Below are 13,538 nucleotides of genomic sequence, written 5' to 3' on the forward strand. Positions count from 1 at the left end.
ACATCATAGCCAAGGTGACATCCAAGCTGGTGTTAAAGTTGCTCTGCTTTGTTAACATTCCCATTAAAATGGGGGGCCTCAACTGAAGATACTAATCAAAGTGTGATCTAACCAACAGAGTACAGAGGACTACTATTTCCTAGGACTTGTGCATATCACTCTATCATTGCAGCCTGAGGTTCCTTTGCTTTTTTTCATGTCAGAACACTGTCTTCTCATCTTAAGGATAGCATATCCTGCTTATTTTTATTTAATTTATCTTAGTAGATAGTTTATGAATCAACAATGAAATATTAGACTGATAGATTTTCCTAACATAATTGATCTTGGTTATTCAAAATTATTTTAACAAGCACAAATTTGTATCTAAAGTTATCGGTCTAAATATTTGTCACATGATCAGGACTCCTGGGCCTGGCTTCTCTGTCCCCTAAAGGACATAGGTGTCCACTTTCCATTGGCACTTCTTCCCAAAAGCAATTGAGGTCTCCTTGAGACTCTGAACAAGCCTCTGTTAACAGAACTCTTGCTATCCTTAATTTTGTGTCTGTCCTTCTTTCAGCTAAAGCTCCGTGAGAGTAGGGGGTTTTCTCATTTATTTCCATGGATGGCACAGAGCCTGGCATTTAATAGGTATTCAATAAATGTTTGCTGAAATGAATGTTACAGCACCCAAAGGAAACCATGGCAATTTGGCACAACTTTCCATAAAGAAATATGATGCAGAGTCAAATAGACATGGATTGAGTCCCAGTTGTACCACTTACTAAGTTACTTAATCTGTTTAAGTTACAGTTTCTTCAGTGGCAAACTGGGGATAATAGCACCTACTTTACAAAGTGGTTATGAGAATTTAAGGAAATCATGTATATGAAGCACTAAGTACAGTACCTGACACATAATGTACTGCTTTTACTATTTTGCTTCTCTCTATATACCTAAAATATAATCCATGGAACTATAAGGCATGCCAATAAATAGCCCATTATAGTCTAATTAGAGAAAATAATCATAGACATGAAAATTTAAATAGCAATGTAAATCAAGGTATTGGAATGACCAAACAGGCAAGATAGATCAAGAGTGCTCTGAAGGTGTTCAAGAAACTTCCTGCAGAAGTTTTATAATAATGGAAGATGCTGAATGCCAAGCAAAGGAATATGGGAGGTCACTGAACATTTGTGAGCAGGCTACTAACATGATATTTTTATTCATTTATTTAAAAACACAGGCCCTGGCCGGTTGGCTCAGCGGTAGAACGTCGGCCTGGCGTGCGGGGGACCGGGATTCAATTCCCAGCCAGGGCACATAGGAGAAGCGCCCATTTGCTTCTCCACCCCTCCCCTCCATCCTCTCTGTCTCTCTCTTCCCCTCCCGCAGCCACGGCTCCATTGGAGCAAAGATGGCCCGGGCGCTGGGGATGGCTCCTTGGCCTCTGCCCCAGGCGCTAGAGTGGCTCTGGTCGCGGCAGAGCGACGCCCGGAGGGGCAGAGCATCACCCCCTGGTGGGCAGAGCCTCGCCCCTGGTGGGCGTGCCGGGTGGATCCCGGTCGGGTGCATGCGGGAGTCTGTCTGACTGTCTCTCCCCGTTTCCAGCTTCAGAAAAAACACACACACACACACACACACACACACACACACAAATACAGCACTTACTCTGTACCAGGAATAGTTTTAGTACTTTACAAATATTAACTTGTTTAATTCCCCCAAATAACTCTTTGAGGCAAGAGCTATTATTATCTCCACTTTACTGATAGAAAAACGAAGGCTCCGAGGAATTAACTAACTTAATCATTCAGCTAGTAAGTGGAGAGAGCTAGGACTTAAAATAGGCAGCTTGGGTAGAATCTGTGTTCTTAAGCTATACATTATACTTCTCCATAATGCAAGCAGGACTTAAAGATGATTCAACTGGTAAGGATATGATAGGGGCAGTGGGGGCAATAAAAGCAGGGAAACCTATTTAGAAAGGAAATATAGTAATTCAGGTATAGAGTAGTGATAATTTTAAATAAAATGAGGGTAAGAGGAATAAAAAAGAAAGGGGAAATGTGAGTTGACTACATATATAGAAGTGAAACCAAGAAAGACAAGTTTTCTCATGCCACTATTTTTCATGTAATTCATCATGTTTGCTATCTATGGCCACTTTTCATTCTGGCTAGAAAGAGGTGTCAGGAAATGTCCTCTTCTTTCTACTTTCAGATTTGGTTCACAGAGCACACTATATATTTCATAAAGTATGTCAACCAATTTTCATCATTACCTGTTTTATTTCTTCTGCAGTTTTGTCTTTCACCATCTCAATGTTAAAGATTGAACCAAGAGTCTGAAAGAGAAAATAAAAGGCAATTACCATCCACAATTTAAAAAATAAAATAGCTTAACTTTATCTGCAAGCCTTGTGGGAAGCAACGTGTCAGAACCATGAATCAGATCTCAGTAAGTAGAGAACAAGTGTAAGAAAACCAGTATGCTCAGAGAAGAGAGCCCCGAAGCCCAGGCAGGTTTTTACAGTTCTAATCCTGGGGAGTTATCTATAGGTTCTTCCTAAATCCCTCGCCCTCAAAACGAGCACTGCAGCACTTTACAACTGGTAAGAGGAGAAAGTTTGGCTATCTTTAATTTAACTGCTGTTATGCCAGGAGTGGCAGCTCATTATTTGCAAATTAAATGATAGTAAAAATGTTTTTATTTTATTTAAAAAAATGTTTCCATTGGTTTGGGGGGGGGGAAGAGGGAGAGAGGGAGAGGAAGAGGGGGGGGGGGGAGAGAAAAGCACTTAGCTGTGCACTCATTGGTTGCTTCTCATATGGGCCTGACAGCACCCGTGACCTTGGTGCTGAGATGACACTCTATCCATTCAGAAACCTGGCCAAGGCCTTTATTTGATTTAAAAAAACAAATTCCTATAGAAAAAAAGGGTATAACTATATTTCCTCTAGCACCCCTAGGACCCCTACTATGCTAGGGGTCACATCAAGGACAAAAAAATTCATGGAAATATTTCTCATCTCCACAGTTGATGAATCACAAAATTACTGAACCAGTGTAAATATGTTCACATTTGCAGCCTCTTATTATAAATGTTCTATGTGGCTTCAAATTTGGATGTTTAATTAGAAACCTACCTTGTCCTTAGTGAATCCTCTGCTCGTATGCTGTTTCCCCAAAGTGTCTGTCTGAAATATATGATAGACAGGATATTAATTTAAGACTTTATTCAGAAGAAAAAGACCATCAAGCTAGATGTGGTGCCCAATATCTCATTTAGTAATTTTGCACCAAAGAACTTACTTCTCTCTACTCCACAGAGTAAACTGTATGCACGGTTCTGAGAGTTGTTGTGAGACAATTTTTCTTTGACTAAGTTTCTGAGATACAGAGATGAGAAAGGATTCTTTTGTTAGTAACCAGCATCTACTAGTACTGAAAATGCATTCTATACCTGCCACTCGGACATAAGAGACTCCTTCCCAGAATGAGGGCTGCCTGGGTTTTAACTGTGCCCTGCCCTCTCATCCGCAGCACAGTGAGCCAGAGGAGGTGAGAAAGGGAAAGACGTATTTCCCAAGGCCGCTTCTCATCTGTGACAGCAATTTTGATGGCAGACATCCTTAGCAGACTACAGATTTTTTTTTTTAACAGGGACAGAGAGAGTCAGAGAGAGGGACAGACAGACAGGAACGAAGAGAGAGATGAGAAGCATCAATCATTAGTTTTTCGTTGCGAGACCTTAGTTGTTCATTGATTGCTTTCTCATATGTGCCTTGACCACGGGCCTTCAGCAGACGGAGTAACCCCTTGCTCGAGCCAGTGACCTTGGGTCCAAGCTGGTGAACTTTTTGCTCAAGTCACATGAGCCCGCGCTCAAGCTGGCGACCTCGGGGTCTCGAACTTGGGTCCTCTGCATCCCAGTCCAGCGCTCTATCCACTGCGCCACCGCCTGGTCAGGCCAGAGATTTTTTAAGTACTCTGTCTTAATATTCCTTCCTTCAACTTAGACTTTCAAGAAAGGACAAGAATTGAAGGTGATTATTTTCTCTCTTGATCCATTATCTCTGATAAAGGTTACAGTCAGGAAATCCTATTTTGAGCTGTTTCTGATACTGGGGATGGGTTGTTCTGAGTCTTCTATACAGTTTCTCAGTTCAAGACCATGGCTTTCAGAGGGAAGGAGTACAAGCTACCTCTGGGTTTCTGAAGCTGAAAAACACTTTCTGCATACATCCTGCCTTTTGGTACTCTGTGCTTTAATAAATCCAAGCCTTTCACAGATTTTGCCCATAGAACTTGTACCCACAAATTAGACAAGAGCCTGGGGTAGAAAGATCCATGGATACACATGGTCTTTTTGGTCATACCCCTATCCACTGACAGCATCTTAATGCAGTTTTTCCTTCATATGTAAACTATCCAAAAAGAGAGAACTGATTTCCTACTCTTACCGCTTACCCTTAGGTGAAAACAAAACAAAACAAAACAAAACAAAATCCTCCATTTGCACAGTGCCTTCAGCTTTCAGTCACTAAGCCTAGTTACATTCTTTTTCCGCAATGTCCCTCCAGTTCATCTTTCATTTCCATTTTCACTTACAGAAATAATAAAGCTTATTGCATTTTATCTAATCAAAGACACCAATGATCTTAAGAAGCACCATTATTTTATGTATCAGAAAATGGTGCCAATTAAATAACACAATATTTATATTTCATTATCAATTTAAGACAATTTTGATGTTAAAATGTGAAAAAAATGTAAACTTGAGAGCCCATGAAATAAAGTAATTATATTATAATTAAAACTATGTGCCAAAGTCTCAAGAGCACTTATATGTATTTAAATGAGTACCTTATTACTCCCCTACGATGCTTTTGAAATCTGTGGGGACAACTTTTTTTGTTATCACAATAGTTGACTGTATGGTGACACCTACATTTGTGGGAGGGCCAGGAGTCTAAATGAGCTGCAGCTTTACAGACGGGTTCTACATAATGAAGACTTTTTTCCCTCATTCTGCACAACGTCTAGCCAGACATCCTTGTAAGTGAAAGACATTTTTATAATTACCTGAGCCTAGAAGCTGCTTTGCTGTTCTTTCCTTCCTTGGTTTTTCCTCCCTCCCTCCCTTCTTTTTTTCCTCCCTCCCATCCTCCTTCCCTCCCTTCTTTCCTTCTCTTCTTTCCTCCCTCCCTCCTCTCTATTTTTTTTTTTTTTTTAGAGAGATAGAGAGTCAGAGAGAGGGATAGATAGGGACAGACAGACAGGAACAGAGAGATGAGAAGCATCAACCATCAGTTTTTCGTTGCGCATTGCGACACCGTAGTTGTTCACTGATTGCTTTCTCATATGTGCTTTGACCCTGGACCTACAGCAGACCGAGTAACCCCTTGTTTGAGCCAGTGACCTTGGGTCCAAGCTGGTGAGCCTTGCTCAAGCCAGATGAGCCTGCGCTCAAGCTGGCGACCTCGGGGTCTCGAACCTGGGTCCTTCCGCATCCCAGTCCGATGCTTTATCCACAGCACCACCACCTGGTCAGGCCCTCCTCTCTATTTTTTAAAACACATCTTTAATAAACACTAAAATTTTCAGAAACACAACTACTTTGTACTTTGAGAGAAGACTGTATTGTGGAATCTCATGAGGGTCACTGATTATAACACTACTCAAAAAAAAAAAAAAAAGCCTGACCTGTGGTGGCGCAGTGGATAAAGCGTCGACCTGGAAATGCTGAGGTCGCCCGTTCAAAACCCTGGGCTTGCCTGGTCAAGGCACATATGGGAGTTGATGCTTCCAGCTCCTCCCCCCCTTTTCTCTCTCTCTGTCTCTCCCTCTCCTCTCTAAAATGAATAAAAACAAAAACAAACAAAAAAACCCCACTACTCATGGTTTGGGAATTTTTGTAATTACCAACCCAACACCCCTGTACCTGACAGTTTTTGCTGCTTATGCATTCATGGTGCTTTCACATGAAAGTGAAAACATCTCACAGAATATTGTGCCCAACAACTCACATACTAAATATATATTGTATTAAAAAATACTTTCCAGGCCTGTGGTGGCACAGTGGATAAGGCGTCGACCTGGAACATTGAGGTTGCTGGTTCAAAACCCTGGGCTTGCCTGATCAAGGCACATATGGGAGTTGATGCTTCCTGCTCCTACCCCCATCTCTCTCTCTCTCTCTCCCCCCCCAAAATGAATAAATAAAATCTTTAAAAAAAATGCTTTCCATTATATTACTGTTAGGGCATTATATTGATCCACCCCACCCCCCAAATTATATGTATAGGTGAGTTATATTGTTCATATTTTATTTCAGGGTAGAAAAAGAATAATTTACAAAAAAATTATGGCAAAAAGGAGATGTCTGCTCTCATGTAATAGGAACCGTTGACTCAAAGTAAAGACGAGGCTTTGGAAATGGAGCCATTAACCATTAGCCTTCCTCTGTACTGTGATATAAGAAAGACAGTAAGTAAACATTTCCCTAAGACTTGTCATAATTTAAATGCAATATTTATTTATTCTGCATCTTATCATAAAGTTGAATTCTAAGTCTGTCTACAAAAAGGGACAAGAAGCTTTCCCAGATAGTATTAAAAGTTTACAATACAGTAAAGAACTATAGTATTATTGGCACTATAAGTTTATTATAGGAAATTACATTTGTTAAAATATTTGCAGTAGAATTGTTTGTTCACTTAAAGTTGTAAAATATGTGTGTCATATGAGGTTGAATTTGCTCCCTATTAACCCACTGACTACTGCTCTCATTATAATTAACCACTTATTAAAAGATTGAGTAGATTCTCTTAAGACTTAGGACACCCAAAGCAAAATAAAGTTATTTTTCAAGTAAAAGAAAGATCTCTCATTTTAAAACACCATGTAGAATCCCAATTTTCCACCGTAACTACCTTGTTTCAGACCCACACAGCCCACACCTAGATTACTGTACATTTTCCCTGGTTTTGGCCTCTTCCATTTCAATTAGTTCTATGTATCACCTTAGATAAGTGTAAGTTGAAATTAATTTACTGGCTTCTGGCCAAAGTTTTTTATAAAAAGACAAAATAAATAATAAGAGTACAATACTTGTAGCAAAGGGATTGTTTTGTAAAAATTTTGTTTAGGTTACAATTATATACTTATTTGTGTACTGAATTACAATATAAAATATGTTTCTTGCCTGACCAGGTGGTGGCACAGTGAATAGAGCATCGGACTGGGATGCGGAAGGACCCAGGTTCGAGACCCTGAGGTTGCCAGCTTGAGCACGGGCTCATATGCCTTGAGCCAAAAAAAAAGCTCACCAGCTTGGACCCAAGGTCGCTGGCTCAAGCAAGGGGTTACTCGGTCTGCTGAAGGCCCGCGGTCAAGGCACATATGAGAAAGCAATCAATGAACAACTAAGGAGTCCCAACAAAAAACTGATGATTGATGCTTCTCATCTCTCTCCGTTCCTGTCTGTTTGTCCCCATCTATCCCTCTCTCTGACTTTCTCTCTGTCCCTGTAAAAAAAATAATAATTAAAAATATGTTTCTTACTATGGGTCATGGTCAAAACATTTGAAAAGCACTGCATTAGATTAATTTTCCTATACACAGCTTACAACATGCTTTCCCCAGCTTTGATTCTTATTTAAAAATAACAGCTATTAAACACTTTTTTGTCCCCCAATCTCTGCAGCTCACTGCCATGTGTGCCTTACCATGATGACTCAACTGTACCCCTGGGAGCAGCAACTACCCTTTCTATCCCTCTGTATCTCCACATGACCACAGTAATTTGCCAGAAAAAGTAGAATAGCATTTATGCATGGAGACTGAGCTGAACAGAGAGAGGCTATGTTCAATTCGTCCAGCTGACCCACTAATGAGCCCATTTCAAGGATAAGCATAGGGGCGGAGGGTGTGGGACGGATAAATATATCACACGATTAAGACAAGCGTCAAGAGTGAGTCTTAGACGAATGTAACAGAGGGAATCTGGTCATTTTTTAAAAATAAAACATCGTTCAGACTTAAATATAAATAAAACAGAAATAATGTAAGTTATTTATTCGGTACCGGTCCGCAGCCCGGGGGTTGGGGACCACTGGTGTAGAGCACTGGTGAGCCAACAAACAACACAAAAGGGGAGACGTCTTACCTTCTGTTCCATACATTTGATAAAGTCACCTTGCTTGGAATGCCCTACTGGCTGCTTCCGAAGCTCACTGCGCTTCTCCAATCGAGACTCAAATGCAGCGGGGTCAGACCTGATCAAAGATAACCCAAAAGTTAAACCACCTGGGCCTTTTCAGATTTGGCAAGAACAAAGCAACACATCCCACTTCTACAAAGCAAGGACATGGGTATTGAGAAGCTGAAGGCTTTGCCTTCAGTTAGTTAGGCAACAGCACAGGCCTACAAATCAAAACATGGAAAATGAAGTCTAGTTATTCAATTATTGTTACTTCTCGAGAAGCCTGTGTAACATTTTCCTCCTGCAGAATATTCTAGGGTATCAGGAGAGCTCGGTCCCTCAGGTACTTACACTCTAGGTACTTGGAATTCAAATACTCAAAATGGGAAGGAGACGTTGAGGTCATTTTGTTGGGTCCCCACCCCCAACCCGCAAGCAGGAATCTAATAGCATTACTACTATACTGCTCACAAAAATTAGGGGATATTTCAAAATTAATATGAAGCGATAAAAAAAGCATTTGGGCCCTGGCCGGTTGGCTCAGTGGTAGAGCGGCGGCTTGGCATGTGGAAGTCTTGGGTTCGATTTCTGGTCAGGGCACACAGGAAAAGCACCCATCTACTTCTCCACCCTTCCCCCTCTCCTTTCTCTCTATCTCTCTCTTCCCCTCCCGCAGCCAAGGCTTCATTGGAGCAAAGTTGGCCTGAGCGCTGAGGATGGCTCCATGGCCTCTGCCTCAGGCACTAGAGTGGCTCTGGTTGTAACCAGAGCAACGCCTCAGACTGGCAGAGCATCGTCCCCTAGCAGGCTTTCGGGTGGATCCCAGTAAGGCACATGCAGGAGGCTGTGTCTGCCTCCCTGCTTTTCACTTCAGAAAAATACAAAAAAAAAAAAGTAAAAAGAATTCTTCAGGCTATGTGACCAGTGCTATGATACTTGGCTCTATACACTTTGGTGAAGACTCCAGCTCCTTGGCCATGAGACCTTCAGTGTCATGGGTGATGTCTACAAGACCCAAGCACATCTTGCTCACCTGTCTGGTGGAATCCTGGCTGGTTAAGGCACTACAGGAGGTCCCTGTTCCATAAAAGTCCTTTCCTGAGGTAACATTAAACATCACTTCCTTTCCTGCCATGCACATGCGTGTGTGCATCTTCTTTTCAATTGTAGTGGGCAAGCTCCTGGGTATAGAGTGGCTCCAGGTGTCCTGCCCAGCCAGGGCCACAAGGGCCAGAAGCAGGGTCAGTGCTGCCCCTGTCCACAGCCACACCTAGGCCTCCTGTGATGAGTGGATGGACAGCAAGGGGTGGCTTAGGCAGTGGAGTCTGTGTACCCCTGCCTTGGACATCTTTTATTAAAATGTTATGAGCCTAAATTTATCTCTCTGTATCTTTCATCCTCAGGAATAAGAAAAAATGTTTAATTCCCTTTAAACGAGTACTTGAAAATCACTATATCACCCCTTAAATCTCTCTTTTCTAGGCCAAATTTCTTCAGTTTGTCTTGGCCCCTTTTCATATACGTGACATGTGAATCTTTCTTAATGTGGACCTGCTCTCTGGATACACTCCAGTTTGTCCACACTCTAGATATAGTAGGCCTGGAGCTAGACCAACTCACCAATGCATAATATGATGTAAAAACCCAGATTGTGGGCTGAAATGGAATCAGCGGGGCACACAGCCTTGTCCTGCTGTTGGCTTACATACCTGTGGTTGGTACTTTAAGAGCCCAGGTTTTAGTGAGTATGCTCCAGTACTTCCCAATTAGGACTGTAAGTCCTTTTAAAATCTCATGATGTCCACCTACCTATTTGGTCCTAGGTCCTAAGGCCAGGCCCTGTGTTGCCTCTTCCCTTAACTTGGCCCAGGTTCTATTGATTCCTTTTTTAGCCCTGCTTTTACATCTCCCTGTTCATCTACCTCAACCTCATGCTCTTTTCCTTTTTGTATTCACACAGCTTTCCCTCCCATCTCCCTGACCTGTCTCACTCAGCTGCTTTTAGGACTTAACCTTTCTCTTCTCCTTTTCATTCATTCAGCAAACTTTGTTGTCCCTTACTTATTGTTTACCTTGCTAGGCTCTGGGGATACAAAAATAATTAAGACCAAGTCCCCAACTCACGGAGCTTACTGTTTAGTGTGAGGGACAAAGATATAAGCAAGTACAGTAAAATGCTATGGTATATGATGAAAATTTGCTCAAACATTCCCAAATGGTTTGAGGTGGTTTTATGCCTTTGTACTTTGCTGCTGCTCCCCTGACCTGCAACATCCTTCCTCAACTCCATTCCTGTATTCCTTTGTGCTAGACCACAGTGCTCCAAGAAGTTTTAGGAATAAAGCTAGGGAGACAAAGCTCACAGCATAAGAGCCTTGTGGGGAACACTAAAGAATATGGACAGCATCCAGCGGTCAGTGGAAAGCTCACACAGCAATGTTGATGGGAATGATCTGGTGGGGAAGGAGAATAAAATAGGTCATTAATTTGTCCATGGGTAAGAATGAAGAGGGGTTATAAAGTATTCAGAGTATAAGTAGACAACTCTCCTGAGATGCCTGTTTGTGAAAGGGACCAATGAGGAAAGGCTGAAGGGGAATGCAGGTCAAGGAACAGCTTTTAAGATGACAAATACTTAAGTATATATGAATGCTGTTGTAGGAGAGCAAAAATATTCATTAGCTTATTCCACCATTCTTTCTAAAAAGAGAAAGGTCACAATAGTAGCAGTGAGACAGACTGGGTTGGAGGGGTCCAAGATGAGTGGGGAAGACTAGCTAGAGGATGACAGCGAGAGTCCAGATGGTCTACGGCCATACCACCCTGAATGCACCCAATATCATTTGATCTCGGAAAAGTCCAGGCAAAGATGATGGAGGAGTAAATTAAGGTTATAAAAGCAGAGATGAGACAGAACTCAAGAAGTTAGAGCACTTAGTCTTTGGTTTCCTTTCATAAGACAACTGCCTGCCCACCCTGCCAAATTCTTTCCCAAGCCCCTTTAATTCACCTTCCATCTCCTTCAGCTCTTTCCACTTGAACTCTTCAAACCCTTCCATGGGCCCTATCACCCACCTCAATTTATTCTAATCTCCAGGTCCTTTCATTTGGAAGCTCAGGATGTTAGAAACCCTGGATCCCAAGTCAGATGAATCCTACCCAGCTGTGTGTTCTTGGGCAGGTCTCTTAGTCTCTCTGATCCTCAGTTTTCTCATCTCAATGACAGGGTTCAATTGATGATCCAACTGTGACACTACTAGTCTTTGATGCCCTGCTCCCACCTCCAATCGCCTTTCTTGACGTTAGGGCTCCAGCTAGGAGCTTGGAAATACCAGGTCTAGGCCAGGCCTTCTCTGGAAGGCTCCATTTCCCCATTTCTAAAAGGACAGGTGTCTTGGGGCTGCCTGCTTCATAATGGCTGTTAAGAGGCTTTGAGAAAATGCCAGGGCTTTGCGGAGACTCTCAGCTGTGACACTAGCTGTGTGACATGAGAAACGTGATGTTGCCTCTCTAAGCCTAGATACATCAGAGTGGGAACAGTAACAGCGCCCATCTTCCAGGCTGTTTTAAGCTTTCAAATGCCGAAGACCCACCAAAAAAAGCGGCCCAAGCACCTCCCCTCTCCCTGTCTCCCCGCCCCCACACTCCCCGTCCTCCGCCTGCCCGTCGGGGCCCGCACCTGCGCAGCTGCTGGATCTTATCGCGGTAGCGGTCGTAGAAAGGGTTGGTCTCGAGGTCGGCCCCAATCCCGCTGCCGTCCGCGCCCCCCGCGGGCCCGCGAGAGCCGCAGCGCACCGGGAACACGCGCAGCTGCGCGGGTGACACAAGCCCCAGGCCCAGGGTGCGGCTGCGCACGGCGCACAGACCGCGATAGAGGCCAGCCACCTGCAGGACGGCCGAACCCGCACCACCCGCTGCCGCCACCGCGGCAGTCATGGCTGCCCCCACCCTCTCCTCCTCGTCCTCGTCCTCAGGTGCCCCGGCCCGCGGCCTGCGCGTTCGCTCCATCGCGCTCCGAGTCCGTCGCGCCGGCCCTCCGGCTTCGAGGTTCCGCGCGCCCAAGGTTCCGGGAGCCGGGGCAGAGTTGGCGGGGGGGGGGGGGGGGGGGGGGGGGGGGGGAGCGCGGGACGGGGAGAAAGTGTCTCAGGGATCCCGCCGCGTCCGCGCGCGTGGCACTTCCTTGTGCTACCGCTCGCTTCCGCCCCGCAGCCTCTCCGGATTCACGGTACCAGCAGCCTCTGCTCTCCAAGTCTCCTCTTGAAAGCCGCTCGGATCTGCAGGTGCTCGCCGAGTTTGCCCTCTCCTATATTCTCTTGGCACTTACTGCAGTGGTTGTTCTTCAGCATCAAAGGTCCTTTCATCAGTTGTTATCACAAGAGCAGCTTTTCTTTACTAAGCGTCTGTGTGTGCAGGACACTTACTTCACACCCTGTGAGGCAGATTTTCTCCTCATTTTACAGTTAAGGAAACAGGCTGGGAGTTAAGCCAGCTGCCTCCCAAGCCCTGTCTCCCTCTGCTTCCTGACAACCATCTTGAACTCCGGACAAACTGAACTACTCCTCCCCAAAGAGACACCTGTACTTGTCCTGACAAGGCTTTATTATATAGGCTATTTGTGATTCCCAGAATGCTTTCTTCCTTTTTCTTCATCCAATGCTGCCACCTTCTTCACCCCCTGAACACGTGTGAGCTTCTGGGGTTAGGGACAGTGACATCAACATCTATCTCTGTCTCTCCTGCTCCCAGCACAGGGCCAGGCCTGGAGTAGGCCCTCTGTGATCGCTCTGATCAGATTTGCCTGCATGGAAGTCCCTTCTGTCTGGGTCTTACCTGATGGAAATCCTTCCTGAATGATGGACCCCTGAGGGGCAGGGACAGAGCCTTCAGCTCTGCTCAGTCCAACCTATACTGATGGAGACTGGCTCTGACTGTGGCCTATGCTGGGAGTAGTTTGATGGACTCAGGTTACTAAATTCTTCCAAGTGTGGCAGCCTGTACTTGCCACAGGATTTGTTACACTGGCTGGTCCTGCTACTTGGATTTACATGTGGCCTCCTCATCATTAGGGCTGGATTCACAAGTCAGCACCTGCCTCAAAGGGGCTTTTCTTGATGCACTCCCCCCATCCCTTATATTCTTCTCATTGCCTTATTTTTTATTCTTCTTAGCAGTTATTACTATCTGAAATTCTTAGGTATTTATTTCCTTGTTTACATTAATTCTGGGAGCTTACAGTCTAGTCGGGTGAATCAATAAATACATATATGTTAGATGATGATACATGCTATTTACTTTTTAAAAAGCACACTAAGAGAACAGAGCTATGTGATACTTGAGCAGAGAC

General features: G+C 44.0%; 1 protein-coding gene across 1 annotated transcript in view; it reads right to left on the minus strand.

The window, feature by feature from the left end:
• Positions 1-12,777, minus strand: part of ATPAF1 (ATP synthase mitochondrial F1 complex assembly factor 1) — a 31,063-nt gene extending 18,286 nt beyond the window's left edge. The window contains exons 1-4 of the mRNA XM_066376176.1: positions 11,874-12,777; positions 8,159-8,267; positions 3,135-3,185; positions 2,270-2,332 (exon numbers count right to left, since the gene is read on the minus strand). Coding sequence (XP_066232273.1) covers positions 2,270-2,332; positions 3,135-3,185; positions 8,159-8,267; positions 11,874-12,202 — 552 coding nt within the window. The 5' untranslated portion in view covers positions 12,203-12,777. The remainder of the gene's footprint in view (positions 1-2,269; positions 2,333-3,134; positions 3,186-8,158; positions 8,268-11,873) is intronic.
• Between the last annotated feature and the right edge of the window lie 761 nt (positions 12,778-13,538).

Source organism: Saccopteryx leptura, chromosome 3 (assembly GCF_036850995.1).
Source record: "Saccopteryx leptura isolate mSacLep1 chromosome 3, mSacLep1_pri_phased_curated, whole genome shotgun sequence".
In the NCBI taxonomy this organism is placed as follows: domain Eukaryota; kingdom Metazoa; phylum Chordata; class Mammalia; order Chiroptera; family Emballonuridae; genus Saccopteryx; species Saccopteryx leptura.